Here is a 19,979-nt window from a genome sequence, read left to right on the forward strand (position 1 = left end):
CGGTCTCTATTTTTTTATACAGAACTTGGATTAGGAAAAAGAAATTTATTTTCTACTCATGAATTAGGATTTTTCCTTAATTTCAGTTTATTAGTTTATAATATAAATGACAGGAATCAAAGAACTCTCTATGCATTTATCTGTGGAAATAACAGTGATTTAACAAATTAATTTTTGTTAACATTTTTTCAGGAGAAAGTGCACAGTACAATCAAATGCAATATCAACTCAGGCAGAAACTCTTTCTATTTGGGAAACCGATTTTCTAGTTCACTACCATATTGTAAAGCAGGTTATCTAATTACTTAACATGTTAAGAGTGAGCTCAAGAGCCAAACTACCTATTTTCAGACTTTAGGTCTTATGTTTATTACTGTCTTTGTCACCTTGGGCAAGTCAGTTAACACAGACACCTTAATTTTTCAAGTCTGCAAAATGAGACAAATTAATAGCAGTACTTTTCAGGATTATTTGTGGAATGGATTAGTTTATTTATATTAAGTACTCTAAATAGCATTTGATGTATGGTAATCACCAAATGTTATTATTACTGCAATTTTGAAATAAGGTTCCTAGAGTGGTAAAGTCACTTTAGTTACAGTAAGTAACTAGAAAAAAGATTAGATTAAATCTTCCTAGTACATATTCTGATTTTATAATGTTTCTAATTTTAATAGTTGATATCAATCTATATTTGATGATCTAATGACTACATCCCTTTTATGTAAGAATTGTGATTCCTCTTTATCACAACACTAGCCACATACAGATCATATGCTGTCTTCCCAGCTTTTGGGATATTTTGTTCTTAGAAGAGTTTTTTTTTTTTTTTTTTTTTTTTAAATGAAGAAAAACACAAAATTTCAAAACAAGATAATAGGAGGGTAACAATGGTTAATACATTGCATAATATTATCTTTAACTTTGATACTCAGAGTACAAGATATAGGCATTAAACAATATTAGCACAAATTGTGCTTTTCTATGAACTAAGAGAAATTAGTAGTATAGCTACCATATATATGATATATATATATATACGTTTATATATAATATAAACTTTTTTTGCTTTTCTCTTCCTTCTTTTCTCCATTCTCCCATCCTGGTTTCTCTTTCCTTTTGAACTTTCTTCCTATTTTACAATATCTATTGAATGTTTTGGATCTTATTTATTCTTTCAGCTTCTCGCCTTAGGGAGACAATACAATGTTTACACATATGCATCTTGTTATTTCACTTGTGAGTATGGTTTCAAGTTGCATCCATTTACCTATAAAAGTATCCAGTTTATCCTTCTTTGTGACTGAGTAGTATTCCATTGTTTTAAAAGACCACATCTTTTTTATCCATTCTTTGGTTGATGGGCATTTGGGTTATTTGCAAGATGTAGCTATTACAAACTGTCCGGCTGTAAACCTAGGTGCCTAGAACAGTTTTTAAAGAGATTTTAATAAAAGAAAGAAACATTATATTAACTGACTAAGGACAGGTTCTCTAACTTTTGATAGAAATGACCACAAACACATAGGAAAATTATAACCATGTACTACTCAGAGTAATGTGTTCTAAGGGTTACATATCGCATTAAGGGACCACATTTCTCAGTCACATAAAATGCAAATTTTTGTGGAAAGATAGTGTCAAAAAACTGTGTGAATATCTACAGCAGCAGCGGCAAACCTAGGGCACCCATGCCGCAGCAAGCACACAGAACCCTCTCTGTCACACGCAGGCCAAGTCACCCCATCATTGCTTTAGCAGCCACGCATTGGATAACAGCACACAAAAGCACACCAAATGCAAACTTTTCACTTTTCTGTCTAAAGGGTTGTTTGTATCATTGAAAGCTCTGCTACTGTGCTTTCGTTTTAAGACAAAAGATGTTAATGTATGAGTTTTTTTAAAAAAAAACTAAACCCTCAGTATCCAGGTTTGATTACAGTGTTGGTACTTTGCAATAAATAAGTGGGTTTTGAGTTGCAGTTTGGGAACTCAAAAGGTTCACCATCACTGACCTAGAGAATCAAAAACGCTGCCTGGAGCTATGTGCACAGATTTCTCTTCTCTGAGGAGCACTTCCTTCCTGCTCGTAGCCATGCCTAGAACTCACTAGAAAAGGGATTCTGGGGCTTTTTTTTTTTTTTTTTTTGAAACTAATGAGATGGGATAATGTTCATCTACCATTGGCTAAAAATGAATGCTGTGAAACTGTTTTAGGCAAGATCAATTTGTATTGAAAAGAATTCACTATATCTGTTTATTTAGATTTCATTATCATCTACTGCAATTGTTTATATTTCTTCAATAAAATTGTTCTTTGGTTTAGCACCTGTTCATCAAGTCCAAAGTGCCAATGGTTTTCTTAGCCTGTTATCTTTCCAGTTGTCACTGTTTCTTGATTTTTATCTGTCTGTGAAACTCGTAACCTTCTTCAATCTCTTCCTGTGGACTCTCGGCTCTCTTCCTGCAAGAGTTGTTCTCTTTGGTGATTTCTTATTTTATTTTGTCAGCTCCCTGAAAGATTAGAGTGTCCACGATTCTGTGTAAACTCTCTTTGTGTATAGAAACTTGATCTAAGTCCTGTAATAGAAGGGCTTATACTCAAAATTTAGGCTGGTAAAAAGAATATAATAATGTTAGAGACAAGTTTGAAAATGGAAATACAAAATAAATAACTCACAAAGGTTCTCACAAAAGATAGTATAATGATTTCAGGATGAAAGTAAGAATTAGAATTTTTTGTATTCAGTAAACACTGTAATTATAATTTTGAGTGCATAATAAACCTTAAATTACATTCCCCTTAGAAAATTTAAATTGGAATCCTTGTAAAATTTTGACTCAATTCAGTTGTAAATGCTAACTAGAGAACTTTTTGTTGTTTAGAAGTCAGTTTGACTATACCAATCCAACATCTTTTCTAGAAAATATGATAGAAAAATATAGATGCTAATTCAATAAAAACATATATTTTACTCCTTTTTTTGTCATTTTTGAGACAGGGTCTTTCTATGCAGTTCAGGCTAGATATGATAATTCAATAAAAACATATATTTTACTCCTTTTTTCTTGTCATTTTTGAGACAGGGTCTCGCTATGCAGCTCAGGCTGGCCTTGAGCTCACTTTGTAGCCCAGGCTGGCCTCGAACTCGCAACGATCCTCCTGCCTCAGCCACCACAGTGCTAGGATTACAGGCATGCACCACCACACAGGGCAAAAACATATATTTTAAATAGCGCTCTTTGTTTCATAATATCATTTAATCCTTCAAACTCTGGAATATAATATTTAATTTAACCCTATTTAAAGAAAAAGAAAACAAAAATTTTAAATTTTGTTTTTATTAAGAAATGTTATATAAATGATTGTAATTTATCTAAATATTGATAAATTTATAGACTATGATTACAAAATCAATGCTTGTTCACTACAGAAGACATGGAAATTAAGACATGTATAGAGAATACAATTTAAAATGTTACTTGTAATTCCACAATGTTGATGTAGTTTTAATAGTTTCACATATTCCATTTATCTTACACATGAATTTTGGCTCTTGCATTTTAAAATGAACAGATCTTCCTTTGTCATTAATTATACTTTAAAACATAGTTTAAATTACATTATGCATACAATCTATTCTATTAAGTCAAATTAAAGCAATTTGTAATAGCTCTATAATATTGTTGTCTCTGTCCCTTATTGGTAGTTTTTAAGCTATTTTAAAAGTTCCATTATTCTAAATATTATGTTGGCATAAAAAATAATTTTAGAAGTTGAATTATTGATCAACAGGTGTGATAATATTTAAGTATCTTGATAGGAACAGCACAACTGATTTGTGAAAAAAAATTTTAAAAGTTCTAGTCTTATCAATAATATATATGAGCACCAATTTCAATTTACATTCTCCAGTATAGAATATCAATTTTAAAAAAAACTTTGGCAATTAGTAATTGAAAATGGCATATTGCTTTTTGTTAATTTATATTTATCTGTTTACTTATAAGGGGGTAATCTTAAAAATAATGAGCATTTACTGAATCATTAATTCTTATCTGAAATAATTAAAGAATTATTTGAATTTTTTAGAATATTAACTCTATGAGTGGTTAAACTTCGAAGCTGGAAACTGTTTATATTGCATCTCAGCTTCACCTGTCTGTTTCTTTCTTTGCTGCTAGGATTGTGTGCTATACAGCCAGCTCTCTGAACTTAAATCCTTTCTTAGGAGTAGCGCTTGAAGTTGTCCATCACTTCCCTTCCTCACTGCCAACACTGTGGCTGAGGTCTTCATGATTTTTTTCCTTTCTCCTCTTTCAGTGAGTATTGGTCTTTTCTCCCACATCCTGGTCTTTCCCTAAAACAAAGGGGGTTTCTTGTTTCCCATCTCAGAGCTATCTGTTGGGTCAGACTTGTCATACTATAAAATGTTTTGAAGGAAGTAATAGTCCAGGTATTTGCAGTATGTTCCTCATAGGATTCCTACCTCCCTACTTTTCCCTTTCCTTTCTTTCCTGAGTTCCTTCTGTCCAGTTTTCAACTCTTTGCCCTTGTGCATTTCATGATTCAACTCCATGGAAATGTTTGCCATTTTCTCTGTTTTTTTTAGGCTTCAGTAATTTCATGAATGAAATATATTCTTCCCTTTGTCTGGAATTATTTTCTTTAAGTGGATAATTGCTTCTCTTTCTTTAAAGTAATGGTGTTTAGCTGTGAATTACAAATCATTAAAAGACTATGAAATCAATCCAATGGGTCAAATTGGGCATTTCTAATAGAATGCAATGGAATATAACAGAAAAATGAGAGTACAAGTGTCATTTCACAAATATGTTTTAATTGTGTAACAAAACAGTTCATAAGGCAAAATGCATGCATGCACGTGTGCACATACGTGTGTGTGTTTTGCATTTGGTAAGGGTTTGAAAATTTTGAAACCCAACAAAACATTAAGAAGCCAATTAAAACATTTTATCTCCAATGCCCTTCTGTCTTACTAAGGGACAATTAATAACTTCCTTTTCTGTATCTCTACCCATAGATTTTTTTACAGTAATTATAATTTTGAAAGGAAAGAAAAACTCTATCTCTGTTAGAATGTATTACTTTGCACCTGGGAAAGTTGGTTTGCAGAGCTGTTTCACACATGCCATATGGCCTTCACCAATGGGCACCTTGGCATTGAGTCAGTGTAGATGCTTAATGAATGTTTAGGGGATACATTAAAGAATGAACAAATGGACAAATCTGTGAATAAGAAAAAACTGTCAAAGTCAGCTTCCACTACCTTGTTCTCAAAAGGGAATATGATAGACACAAACCATTTGCAATAAATTTATATGACATCTGCTAATTATACAATCAGAGATTTAAATCTTTTAATATGAAAGTGTCATGCTTCTATGCTGACTATGACATACTCTTTGGTGGTAAGACAAATATACACCTTAATATATTAGTCTTCAGGTATTTTGTACATTGGGATCTCAGCTTCCACCATGTACTCAACCATGTCACTAGAGCAGTGGCTGTGTGCCACCATAACGTTCAGTTTAAAAAAAATGAAAATAGCTAGCTAGCTATATGAAGCCAGACACCTGGATACGTGGAAAAATGGACAATCAGCTTATTTTTCAGTTCTCATGTGAACTGTTCAAGTGTTCTTAGAAGTTGTTTTCATGCTAATCCAACTGACAACACATAGTCTATTTAATCAGGGCATATTTTCTCATGGATAATGAAATCATACACATCAACCACTTTGTCATACCACATGAAAAGTACATATTTTGTGTGGAATGAGCATTGGATTTGGATCTGTGCCATATGAAAAGTTGCTTTTGTGTGTGTATTGGCAGCAAGGTCTGCTATCTACCGTCTCATGTGAAGTGGGGAGTGATTTACCTGCTACCTTTCTAACTCACACAAATATTGGTGTGATTAATTAGATGCACATGAGATCCTTTAATGACCTTATAGAATGATATCACTTAGAAACATTAATTTTTCATCCAATAATGCTGTTAAAGTATGATAAAAATGTAAAGTTTCAGAGTATATCGTCGTTGGTTCAGACAGTCTCGATTCCACCAGGTATTTGCTACCTCATCTTGACTGCATATTTTAACCTCATTGAGTGTCAGTTTCATGATCTATAAAATGGGATATTGCAGTATATAATTTCAAGTTTGTGGTGAGCATTGTAGCATTAGAAGGAATATCTAAACTTTATAACTTCCTGACTGGAACATAGTACATTGCTGAAATGGTTAATTATTTTATTTTTGTTGCTAAAAGAAAGAAGTTAAGTTACCCCCAACATAAATGACCTATTTCATTTGAGAATAATCCTACCCACTGCTCATTTTAAATGTGAATTAAATGGAAACTTGTTGAATGTGGCCTGGTTTGATTGTGGGCATAGCCTGCCTCTGCACTTCACAGCACCATTCAGGCCTCAATTTCTCTTCTCTGTCATGGCCTCTTTCTGGCTGTGCCTCAGGGAACAAGGAGGATTTAAATTACTAAATTAGTTTGCCTTTTGTCTTGCTCATCTTACATTGTTATTCAATTAAAAAAATCCTGATGATGCTGACTCCCTCAGAAAGGCCACATCAAAAGGTAGAGTTCACCAAAAATAATACACACTTTTTCCAAAGACACAAACAGTTCCTTGAAAAGGATGTCATACTGTAATTTGTTTTGTGAATTCTATAAACCACAGAACATTTACTTATGGTAAAATCTGACCTTTCTTTTTTCCTTCTTTTTCTGTCTATAAAGCTCTTCAGAAGAAATATAAAGGCTAACAGTGTGTGTGTTAGAGAGAGAGAGAGTTTATTGGAGTACCGAGTTTAATTTTTAGCCAGGGTCCTTTGGCTTTATATAATAATATTTTATGGAACTCAATCACTTGTGCAAAGACCAAAGAGAGGCTCATTTGAAACTTTACAAAAAGAATATTCTGTGCTGCTCACGGGGTGATGGGAAATGCAATATGTGTACTAAGCTTCTCATTGCACCCCACTGAAAGCATAGAAATCCCTATGACTGATTTGATGGAAGTAAAATCTCTTTAGGGATTTTTTGGATAAAGAAAGTAATAACAAGAAATGGGCACATAATTAAGTTTCCAGAGTTCACGTGTCATAAGCATCTTATTGTCCCTCTGGAGGGAAAACTTAGTATGGACTTAGGTAGATTTTTTTTTTCTACTATGAGCCCATTTATGAAAGAAAAAAAAAAAAACAACAAAACAGCCCTTCCAAATTCTCTGCGCAAATCTCTGCTATTTCAGTTACAAGAACATTTTACTGTCGTTTGGTTCTATTTTCTATTCATTATGGCGCTGTTTTACAACCACCAGGTTGCTATAGAAATAAAAATAAACAAAGATTTGGAAAGATACTTGTCACAGGAGCTTGTTTTGCCTGTCTTGCTCAAATCTTGTGGGTTATGTTCTTCTTTGGTTTGCTAGTTGGTCTTCACTTAAGGAAACAAAGTTGAAACATCGTGTTCTGTCTCCCTAAATTCTTATGTCCTCCAAGAATTTCTTAATCGTGATGTGTTGATTTTTTTCTAGACAAGATTTCACTACAAAGTTCAACAAAAGGAAAATTTGTGAATTTTATAGCTTTGTTCCTGTTTTCTTTTGTCTTTTTTTTTTTTTTTTTTGTACTGGGAATTAAAGTCAAGACATTGCCAGGCAGCATTGTGTTTATATTGTTAATGTATATTCCATATATACACATATAAATTATATATGTGTGTATATTGTTAATCAGAAAAAAAGTCTTTATTCATTTTGACAGATAACCAGTCTTATAATTTTATCTTGTTTCTATGCATAAGTATAGAATTTTGGTAAGAGAAGCAACATCATTTTGCATAATACCAGTATGTTAACATGAATATAATAATACACTAGCAGTATCCCAAAGTTAGGATGAGATGTGTTCAGAAAGTTTCATATCTCAGCTCTCACTTCAGAGGCACACTGGGCAATACTTCTGAGTTAGTCAGGTATTACTGACTACATGACACATTTTAAGCATGGAAAGTTCCTTACTTCCTTCACCTATTCATTTTTTTAAAGCACTGAATTCTAAAATCAGCACTGGCATTTTAATGTACTAAAACAATATAAACTTATTAAACATCACATTGAAAACTCTAATTGAAAGAATGAACTTTCTGGACTATAATATATTGAATATATATGAACATACACATGTACATATTCCTAGTTAGAATATAATGTGTTCTGATAAATATGTACTATTTGTACATAGGTTCCTTATTCTTATCAAAAATCCATTCCTTTCAAAAACAGAATACTATAATAAGCACTGGTATTTTAGTGTAGCAGAGCAATTATAAACTTGCTAAATGTCACATTTAGAACTCCATTCTCTTTAGAAGTGATAATTCTTCTCCAAAAATATAGCTCATGTAAACTTTGTTCTTGGAGTGAAGCAGTTTTCTCTCCATCACAGAGTTCAGAGACGTCAAAAGAAAGAAATAGAATCTGTCTAAAAGGATACAGGGTTGTAAAATGATGAGCAAAATGCATCTCAAGATTCAGACAACAGCTTTTCTTATCAAGCAAGGACAAGAAAATGAGAAGGAAAAATGACCTTTACATATATTTGCTCTGAGACCTAAAACAGTCATTGTATGTAAGAGCTGCGTGTGACTTCAGAGTCCATTTAGGTTATTCCCCTGACTATTGAATAGTTGAGGAAAGTAAGATAATTTAGTAAATTCATGCAATTAGAGGCAATGACAAGAACACAAACTGGCTGTATGGAGTCGGAGTCCAGGCATTTTTCCACCCCACTAAAATTTCTGCACAGAAGCCACAGAATTCAATTTTGAGATGGTACCCAGTAGAAAACATTGCTGAATTTGACCTCCTTCTTGAAGGCATTTGGAGAAAGTCCACCATTATCCTCTCTTCCTTGCTTATAAAATGTTCCAGTGTACATCAAAGCAAGATGGTTGGAAAGTGACTTTTTTCTCCACACTGGCAGAATTCCTATTTTAATAGATTAATTTGTCCAAATACAAAGAACTGGGCACTGAGAAGCATATCTGTATCAATGAACAACAGAACAAGAGAAATGAAAATTCATTTTCAGCAGAGTTAAGGAGACAGAGAAAAGCTGTGTAGGAACAGGACAGGAAAATAAAACATCACATTGTATAGAGAAATAGAAGCTGCATTCTATAGATGTCACCTAGGAAGATTTGAAAATTTTTAAATCCCTATTTGTTGTTAGTATTATTTATAGATTAAAATGAGTATTTGAATATTCTGGTACTTTTTATCCCTATTCTTCTTTTGTTTCTCGGAAGTTTTTAGAAAGTTTTGTAACCAGCCAGATAGGAGAGGAAAGAAGGATATTTGGATGTATATACTCAAAACAAAAACTCATATACAGCAAAAGAAGAGAAATATGAATGGCCTTTTGCTAAAAGATTCATTTCAAGTACATTTACAAGAGCATTCTAAGCAGAAAGAATATATTTGCATTATTAGAGCATTTCAGGCAGAAAGTGTCATCACCATAAAATCCTTAAGGCTGCTGTGAATAATGTTAAATGTACATGGGAGTGCATATATCTCTTTGAGATCCTGATTCCAATTCTTTTGGAAAATTCTCCAGCTGTGGGATTGCTGAGTCATATGGTATTCATGGTAGGTATCCTTCAAATTTTTTGAGGACAACATATGCTGTTTTCCACAGTGGTTGCACTACTTTTCATTCCCACAAAGAGTGTGCAGTGTACCGTTTCTCCACGTCAAACGACCTAAGTGCCTGTCAAAGGATGGATAGATGGATAAAGAAAATATAATATAATAAATAATGAAAGATCATTCAGTCTTAAAAGATAAAGAAATGTTACCATACGTGACAACATGTGTGAATCTTGAGGACATTTTACCAAGTGCAGTAAGCCAGTCACAACAGGACAAATACTATATGATTCCACTTATAAGGTATGATCCAAAAATATGGTGACTATATAAGTTTAAAAATTATTATGCTAAAGACACACTACCACTCATCCCATGAAAAATACAGTACTCTCCTTTCTCTTTGAACACACTCATCCTATCATTCTTGTCACTTTCTGAAGCAATTCAGAAGTCCTCTTTTGTGTCTTTAAGTTGCTGTAGAAATGGCTGCCTCAAAGTTCTCAATCAATTTGAAATCTTTACCTTTCATAGTCCTTTTGACTGTGGAGAAGAGCCATAAGTTTCATGGTGCCCAATCTGGTGAATAAGGCAGATGAAGAAACACTGAAATAGTTTCATCTGACAGAAATTGTTGCAGATGTCTCCAATTGATTCTTGACATGGAGACATTCACAAAAAGAAACACCAGGAAGAGACTTCCTCAGCTGCTTCAGAAAGTGGCAAGAGTGCTGGGATAAGTGAGTTCAAAGCAAAGGAGAGGACTTTGAAGGACTAATGGCAATGTGTCTTTCACTGTGATTAAAAAAATTTTATTTGAACAGTCACCGTGTTGTTTGGTCACATCTCGCATATGAAGTATCTAAAATAATCCAAGTTGTAGCAAAGAATATAACAATGATTACCAGGGCCTGGGGGGGAGGGAAATGGAAATTGTCAAGAAAAAGAGAGAAAGAAAGAATAAAAGAAAGGAAAGGGAAGAGAAAGAAAAAAGGAAGGAAGAAAACTAAGAAAATTGAAAGAAAATTGATAATTTAAGTCCCTTACACGAAAAGCTTTGTTATATTTAGAGGCTGCAAAGTGGAATGGTGGAACGGTGGTTGTCAGAGGCTCAGGATACCGAGTGATCATTTAATGCATACACAGTTTCAGTTCGGGAAGATGAACAATTTCTGGAGTTTGATGGTAGATGCGTATTTATGAGTGTATGTAATTCTACTAGAATGTATACATTAAAACAGTTAAATGGCATTTTTTATTTGCATACATGTTACTAGGATAAAGATTTTTTAATTGTGAAAGAAATCCCTTTGACTGTGTATGGTGATATATGCCTATAACCGCAGCTCTCCAGGCAGCTGAGGCAGGAGAATGGCAAGTGATAGCAGCAGAAATGCTGGGCTGTGGTACATTTTTGGATGTATTTTGAGTGTAGACCATAGTATTTCTCCGTGGATTTGCTATGGGTATGTGACATAGAAAGGGTGTTGCCAAAGATGGAAAATTGAGACAGAAACAGCGAAGGCCATATGGCAAAAGAGAGCCGCACCTGTGTGTGCGTACATGCGTGTGTGCATGCATGTGTGTTGTGTGAGGAGAGGTAAGGTGAAGGGTAAGAAAGAACAGGACTTCTTTAGGTCAGAGCTGGTAACGCTGGTGGTGAATAACTGTACTTGGTGTGCTGTGGATTTCTGGCACCAACTCTCTCCCACAAATGCCTGCAGTAATAACCCTTCATCTAGATCTCTCCCACTGGTCCAGTGGTGTATGAGATGCCAGGAGGTCCTGAAGCACCAACAGCCCAACAACTGGGTGGAATCTGTTTTTATATATTGTTGTTTGATGTGCTGCCTTAGCCATTTGTTCAAGTGTGGACTGTCATGAAGAGTTCATTTGGAAGTGTCTTTTGCTTGTCATTCATGCACAGCTATATGAAAATGGATGGGAAAATATGTATAATGTAACAGGCACTTTTGTTTCTGTAAAAAACGTCTAAAAAGAGCAGAAGTCCTTATACCATTTGAAAATGTGTAATTTAAAAATGTGATGTTTTAAACCATGACTTACAATTAGACTATAAAGAAAAATGTAGGTTTGGGTTTACACCTATAATTCCCACATGCATGATTATAATATGCCATTATAAATTATACAAGGAATCCAAATCTGCTGTCTCAGAGGTGACATAAATCAGACCATGGCACTGCCTACTCCTGTCTTTCAGGCTTTGCTCTTGTTTGGAATGAAATCCAAATGACCTCTGAAGCTCTACGTGAACTGTCTTTATTGCCACATTTCTGACCCTGTTTCCAACAATCTTTCCTTTCGTCCACTTCGTAACAGCCACGATGACATCCTTGTGAAGGTCTGAGTACACAGGAGGCCCTCCCTCTTGAGGACATTTGCATATGCCATCCCCTCAGGCAGCTGTGGTCCCATAACTGCTTGACACTTGCCTCTCACTTTGTATGGTATTGTTCTCAACTCCCTCTTCTCCACTTCAGAAGGGCCCTCTCCTGTTTAACCATATGTAAACCACACCCATGACTTTCTATATATTGTATTTTGTGTGTAGTACCGGGAATTGAACCCATGGTCTTCACACTGAGCTACATCTCCAATTCTTAAAAAGAACTTTTATGACACAAGGTCTCACTAAAGTACTACATTCCCCAGGCTGGAATGGAATTTACAGTCCTATCTCAACCTCCAGTGTTCTGGGATTGTAGGCATGTGCCACCACAGCTGGTTTCTAATTTACTTTTCTCCTGAGCCCATAATATGTACATGCCTGCTTGTTTGATTTTACACTGTCTTTCTCCCCTATTAAAACATGAACTACATAAAAACAAGAGATCAGAGACTTTGCCTGAACCCTCACCTACGACAGTACCTCACATGAGTCACAGATGGTTGGTAAAGATTTGTTGAGTGAAAAGAGCAAATAGGTTGAACTTCATGGCACATTTATGTAGTTGGTCACTCTCCAGCTTTTGGAACACTTGCCAACACCTCTGTTCCTTCCTCTCCAGATTCCTAAACAGGAGGCTTTCTGGTTCTGTTTCAGACATGGGGAGTTTGGGGTCCCCTTGCCTTACAACCTCCTCCTCCACTGCTGCATCTTAGGCACTTATGTCCCAGTCATAGCAAACAACTGTTCATGCCCTTTCATGTTCCTGTGCCTTTGACCTTGCTTTCCATTGGTAGCATTATCTTCCTTACTTTTTTCCCTAGATAATTCCTACGTGAATGTCCAAACTCACCTATTATCTTCCTTCTGATGGAATCGTATTGCTTCTTCCCTGATGGTTCCCCCTTTTTGTCTCCAGGTGCATTATGTATGCCGAAGTATTCACTGTACCATACTGCAAAGCCATATTTCCCCTCTTTTTCTTCTAATCCTCCACCTCCTTGTGGGAAGAGGTATAATTTATTGTATCTTTGAATCCCAGTTCTATCCCAGTGCTTCCCACAAAGCAAGGGCTCAACAAATGTCTGCGGAAGGAGTACAACAATATTGCTGGTTGAGTCTATAGATTAAGATGCTTTGGAATGCTTTAAAATAGGGGTTGCAGGCTGTGGAGCTGAGCCTTCAATTCTTTAAAGCCAGAACAGAGCTCCTAAGTTGTTCCATTCTTGCAACTGAGTGTGTCAAATGAATGGGTTGCAACTTACACTGTTTGCTGTGGACATGCTAGAGTGAGTCATGCAAAATTGCTAGTGTGGTTCATCTTGAGGACAACACTTCACTTGACTCATTTACAGTGAGGTCAATGGTTTGGCCATTGATTAGAGATGAAATTGTTCCAGAGGTCTGATTCCAACTGAGGAAGTTCAGACTTGGAAGCACTCACTCCTGATCTCATGGAAAGATATCCCGGATGGCCATGTAATATGTCTACCTTTGTTAGGAGTAGTATCCTTTTATTTTCATAAGGTCATTATACTCTTGGTAGCACAGGCTTCACCTGCAGTGGAGACATGTAGGGAAGAAGAGGGAAGTTTGCTCTTCGAAGAAGAGCATGCCAGAGTCATGTGTGATCAGAGGAAGACAGAAAAAGCATATATCCTATTAGTATTACTTTAATCCTTTATTTTCTAGCAAAGGAGTATCTGTACAAGTCATTAAGGGATCTGCTCTACTTTCCTGTGGTATGCAAACTATTTTGTCATATGCTGGTTTCTTTGATATATTCACGAAAGTACATTCTCAAGTAAATTTTTTCAGAGAGGGTATATTGGAGTTAAACACCTGAATCATTACACAACAAGGTATTTGTATTTATTTTGTGTGGGATGGCTGGAATTAGAATTAACGTTTAGAGTTCACTTTCCTTTACAATGTAGACCCTCACTGTTACTGAATCTGGCTTTTCTGTCTATATTGTTTTCTATTTCTTTTGGGGATGTCCTTTTCTTTTTTTCATTGCTGTTGATAGAATCCAGAACATTCTCACTGAGTGATATCTCCATTCCTTTTTACATATATTTTTAATTTTAAAAATACTTTTAAATTTTTTTAAATTATAAAAGAGAATTTCATTAACTTGTTAAGTTGCTAAGTTCAAGCTGGTGTTAAACTTTTAATCCTCCTGCCTCAGAGCACAGGGACTGTATGCCCAGCTTATCCTTTTCTTTAAGAGATCGACAATCTGGGTATTTGTTATGGTTTCAAGCACAGAGAAAAGGTAATTAAGGTGTTGAGATATAGTCTGGTATTCATTGTTGGCTGAGACTTTCCTGATTTCTTGTTTTGAATGCTTCCCCTTTGCCCTTCACTATGCCCTCTTCCTCGGTAGGGTTCCAGAGGGCAGTGTCTGCTCCCTCTTCCATGGTCCTCTCAATGGTATGTGCAGGGAGTAGCTTTCTTTTTGTTTCATTTTTGTCAGTATGCTCCCAGTCACTTGCCCTCTTCTGGAATTTGTTAAAAATCTCTGTTGACAACTCTCCCATTTGCTTTTGTTGATATATATCAAAGTATACCTATATCTTTATGTAATATATATCTCTCTATATTAAATCTCATACTTGTTAACATTTTATTTTGAAATAATACTGGAATTGTAGAAAAATTGTCAAAATAATAGCATCTTTGTATTCTGATATCCAGGATCCCCCTATACTAAAAATATGGCTGGTAATCATATAAAAATTAAGAAACTGATATTTGTATAATGCCATTACCTAAACTATAAAAACTATGTAGGACTTCAGCTTTTCCTCTGATGTCTTTTTTCTTCAGCCCAGCAATCCCATCCCTAAACTTGGATACCAAACCCCTGTTAACCTCCTCTAATCGTTGGCAATTCCTTACCCCTTTTTGTTTTGCACAGCAATGACTTTTGAAAACGACTGGTTGATGGCTCTCAGATTGTTTCTCTGATGTTTTCTCATGATTAGATTTGAGGTTATCTATTTTTAGCAAAAATACCATGGAACAGAACTACCTGTCCTAGTACATCATGTAGGGAGTATTGATACCGATGTGTCATATCACTGGAAATGTTAACCTTGTTCACTTAGTTTAGGTGATGCCTGAAATTTTCTTTATTGTAGAGTTTTTTTTTTTTTCTATATAATATCTTGGAGAAAGTACATTGGTGTTATACAAATACCATGTTTATCCTCCAAGGTCTGCCTTATAATTTCAGTATCCATTTATGAATTTTAACACTATCAGTTATTTCTGTCTTCAAATGGTGATTTTTCTATTTCCTTCATTTCTTCTACATATATTAGTTGATATTTCTGTACAAAGAAGAGATGCTTTTTCTCCTCTTCATTTATTTAGTTATTTATATGTGATACTGTGAAATCATGGATACTTATTTGATTCTGTAGATTCTAACCCAATACTCTCATTATGTATTTTGTTTGTAAAATTGTTCTATTTTAGACATTGGCATGTCTTTTGCTTTAATTCATATGCCCTACTAACATGTCCTCATCCTTTTGTGAGCATTTTGTTTCTCTCTGTCACCATGAAATATTCCAGAGACATATTTTTTGAGATGCAGTCCTGAAATCAACCTCTTCTCCAAGAATAATTGGATCCTTTTGTTGGAGATTAATATTAGAGAATAATATCTTGGCAGTGACTGTTCCTTGTGACCAAGGTGTTGTTATTTTTAGAAAATTTATGTTAGGCTATGCATAAATATAAAAGTGACATTATTTCTATATGCATATTAAAAGCCACACATTCATAAATGTATTTCTATCCTGTGTCCCCCCAAATATAAGGCCTATCTGGAAAGTAATCAACCTTGGAAACTAGAAGATCAAAGTGCCAGTCCCAGTCAGCCTGTCCTTGCCTCACCAACTGTCACTATTCTCTCTCTCAGTGGCTACTCTGTAAGCCATGTCATACTTCAAAGAAGCACTGCATCTTTTATTTTTCATGGGCTATTGGAAAAGATGAGTAGCAAAGAGATATGCTTGCTTGCCATCTTTAAGTAGAAAGCCAAATTCTGTAGAAAAATTTAATGAGTTCCTTCTAGGACTTGATCTCAGAAAAACTATGTTGTTTTTCCTACTCATTATTCTAGTATGTTTTTCTGTCTTTCAGTCACTGTCTTAGTCCATTTTGTGTTGCTATAAGAGAGACTAGATAATTAATATAGAAGAATTACTTAGCTAATGGTTCCAGATGTCTAAGATTGTGGCGTCAACATCTGGGGGGGGCCTCCAGGCAGTCTGATACCATGGTGGAAGGGCATGCAGGCATGCAGAAAGCAGAGAAAGAGAAAAAGTGGCCCAATCTCATCCTTCTGTCAGGACCACACTCCCATGATAATGTCATTAACTCATTCACAGCCTAATCATCTCTTAGAGGCCCTACCTCTAAATTACAATGGCAATTATAAGGAAGGACCTCCAAATCATATTATATACCACCGTTCTTTTGAATCAGTATCAATCTAGACTGACATAGAGTGAAGACACTTCCGTGGGCACTTTTAAAATAATTGTCAAATTAAAAAGATATGTGGAGTTAATTCCATTCATTTATCAGAGAAATGGGGAAGGAAGTATTTAATATCAGCAGTAGGCAAATCAGTGGGATTCACTTCAAAATTGAACACATCTTTGCCAAAACAAGTGTTTACAGCAAGTGTTCGTTATATACTTGTTGAAATGAATGACCCTCACAACTGTCACCTTTTGTCAGTATCTGTTGCCGTATGTCTTCTGTTTAGTAGAAAATTCATGGCATATTTTGCAATATAACTTCACATAGGTCTGTACTAATCATGCATAGCTATGTCACTGAACAAACATTTACTACTAAGACACAATTTTAGATATATATAAAGTGCACGGAGTCTATCAGGTAATTTTTTTTAAAAGTTTCGATCACTTTCTTATTTTCTGGATTGAATTTAATGTATAAGATGCAGCATTTTGGAAACCTTTGTGATGGTGTAAAACCCACATGTTTGTGAATTCATGAATAACCCACATAATAAACTTGCTGCTTGCTTTAGAGAGAAACCAAATCATTTGTTCCCTAAGACAGTGCATAAGATTAATCAAAGAGTATCCTGATAGAATGCTCTTGATTCATTGGAAGAATGTATTCCAATATCTCAATGATGCATGGCTATTTTACTCATCTGAAAAATAATTGATCACTTGTAGCATTTTTAATGAAAACTACAAAAATTGGTGTTAGTGGGAGGAGAAAGAATTAGACAACATGGCTGTATTAGAGAGTCTTAATTTTATTGAAGGAGAAGATTAATGGAATTGTACATAGTAAATAATTACAGGCTTTTACTTAGTTCCATTGATGTGCTATTCAGATTTATGTGGTTTTCACATTATTGGAAGGGTCATCATGGAAATCATTTATGTGTACATTTATAAGCTTGAAGGGTAGAACGTGTATGATAGCAATGGAGTTATTAAAAATAATGTTTTATGCATTTATCTCTAGATAAATTTCATTAAATATGTCATCTTCTACATTCAACAACTTCTCACTGATGACATGCAATTCAGATTTTTAAAATAAGAAATTAATATAAGATCCTTGTAGAATGTTTGGAAGCTTGCAAGCAAAAGTAATTATTTCACTGCTCAAAGATCACTATTTTAGTATCTTTTTAGTCCTTTCTCACAAACACACAGTAAGAGATCTTACTGCTTTTAAATCTCATGATAGTGTGCAGTTTCCCCATTTTATGAAATAGCTTTTGAAATTTGAATTTTTATGGCAGCACACTGGTTTTGAAGCCTACTTGAAAGGTTTTAAATTTTTTTTATAAAGTTCTGTGGTATACATTAGTCATTCTCTTTCTTCAGACAAGCCCTGTTGAGCAGGGGCGAGGGCGATCGGAGTGCGTGGAGGTGAGCGCCGACCTGTCTGAGAGGGGGCCAGCAGGGGCAGCTGTCACGGATGAGGCTGCCACATTCCTGGTGTGTCTGACCTTGGACTCACTTAACACTATAGTCTGGATTCTATTAAGGGAATTTTGTCTCTTTCCTTTGCAAGAGTCACCCCCTACCACGACAAATATTTTTAAAATATTTTTTTTAAGTTGGAGAAGCAAACTTTTTCCCAAAAGAAATTTATAGTTCAAATTTACACCAAGTTTGCCCTAACTAGAGCAATCTAGGTTTTTGCTAAAGCTTCTACTTTCCTCTGTGAAACATTAGTCACTCCCTTGGAAGAAGCAGGAATTTTTTATAGGCAGAGGGATAAAACAGCTACAGATGTGCGTGTAATATGATGGGCTTTTGAATGTACCTGCAGAGCGTGGGTTTTTTTCTCAATAGTAAGAAAAATGATGAAAGAAAGAAGAAGGAATTGGTATGCTAAAATAACAGTGATGCACTATAAAGGAAATGATAAGTTTTTGATCTATTTAAACGTTGTTTTCTTTCCCCCTTTTCTTTATTCTTGGGAAGTTCTTGAGGTTGTGCCAAGTCATTTTCACTGAACAACTTTTAAAGGCATCTGCCATTCCCATGTGTGACTGGTTGCCTTTTTACTTACAGAACTGTCGTGATGCCTGTGGCCAAAGAGTTTGATCCAAACATGGTCCTGGTTTCCGCTGGATTTGATGCATTAGAAGGCCACACCCCTCCTCTAGGAGGGTACAAAGTGACAGCCAAATGTAAGTATGTCTTTCGGGATCTTTAAGAAATGCTGTGAAATCATAACATCTTTTAGGTCTTTAAAATAAGCAATATGTTCTACATGAATCCAGTAAAATTTGGTAAGAGTTTTGAAGATGATTCCGATTGTGTTTGTTGTTCGGTCAATTCATACCTCTACGGAAAATGGCCTCTAAGGAAAGCTGAAGTTTCTGTTGGTGGATTCAATGGGACATGTCAGAGCTTTTATGCCCTTCAGGAGCCTCATTCTTCATTAAAAGCACAACTGATAAATCTTTTGATTAAAATATGATAACTGACCTGAGAAGTCATGAGTCTAGAAAAGCTAATGACTTTTTGGGAGCTTTTTGGGAGGCTAGTGGAAGTCACTGTTTTATTGCATTGTACCTGGGGTAGCAATAATTATTTCTGAATAATGTTATGGTCTTCCAGGTTTGATTATAAAAGTATACTCCCCTGCTCACTGGCTCTGTGCTATCCCTGGACAATCCTCAGAGTTGCTATTGGTCTTCTGTGGTGTTGCAAAGATGAATTTTCTGGGTGTGTTCTTTAGCAGCCATACACCACACAAAGACATGAATTTCATATTATGTTGAATTTGAATAACATGACTCAGTGGAATCTGGCTACAAATGAGGCTTTTCTTTTAAGAATAATTTCCTTGTCCTGAGTATAAAAGCAAGGCATATGTGTAACGCATGCATCCGGTTGTATGCTGGTGCTATGAGAATCTATTAAAAAGATGGGGGGAGTGAAACTGCACAAAGACAAGGATCCACTATTGTATATTTTAGGGGAATTTGAAAGGCAAACAAAGCAAAAACAATCCAAATAGTTTTAAGTGGGAGAGATGAGTTTGGAACAAGTGTGCTGTATTAATTTGAAAAGAACCAAAGAAACAGCATCATGCCAACCTTTGTTTTCAGTTGGCTTCTCATATGAGAGAGTTTTCTACACTCTAATTATTCCAGTAACATTGTTAGGTAGTAGCTATTTTTAACATCTATTATTTACCACGGTTTCTTGGTGCCTTGTTGTCTATTGAAAACATATTTAAACAGGCAACTGCACAAAGACAAGAAAAAGCATAATAATGCATAATTTTAGTCAAATTGAATAAGAAGGTGTTTGCTCATATCAAATATCTTTATG

The 19,979-nt window shown here is 35.1% G+C and overlaps 1 protein-coding gene across 3 annotated transcripts in view; it reads left to right on the plus strand.

The window, feature by feature from the left end:
* Hdac9 (histone deacetylase 9) overlaps positions 1 to 19,979 on the plus strand; it is an 885,718-nt gene that overhangs the window by 745,000 nt on the left and 120,739 nt on the right. For all 3 annotated transcript variants that reach the window (XM_005377344.2, XM_013510571.1, XM_005377345.2), the window contains one exon: positions 18,708 to 18,826. In XM_005377344.2, the coding sequence (XP_005377401.1) occupies positions 18,708 to 18,826 (119 nt within the window). The remainder of the gene's footprint in view (positions 1 to 18,707; positions 18,827 to 19,979) is intronic.

The sequence above is a fragment of the Chinchilla lanigera genome, unplaced genomic scaffold (assembly GCF_000276665.1).
Source record: "Chinchilla lanigera isolate Chin_1 unplaced genomic scaffold, ChiLan1.0 scaffold00009, whole genome shotgun sequence".
Taxonomy (NCBI): domain Eukaryota; kingdom Metazoa; phylum Chordata; class Mammalia; order Rodentia; family Chinchillidae; genus Chinchilla; species Chinchilla lanigera.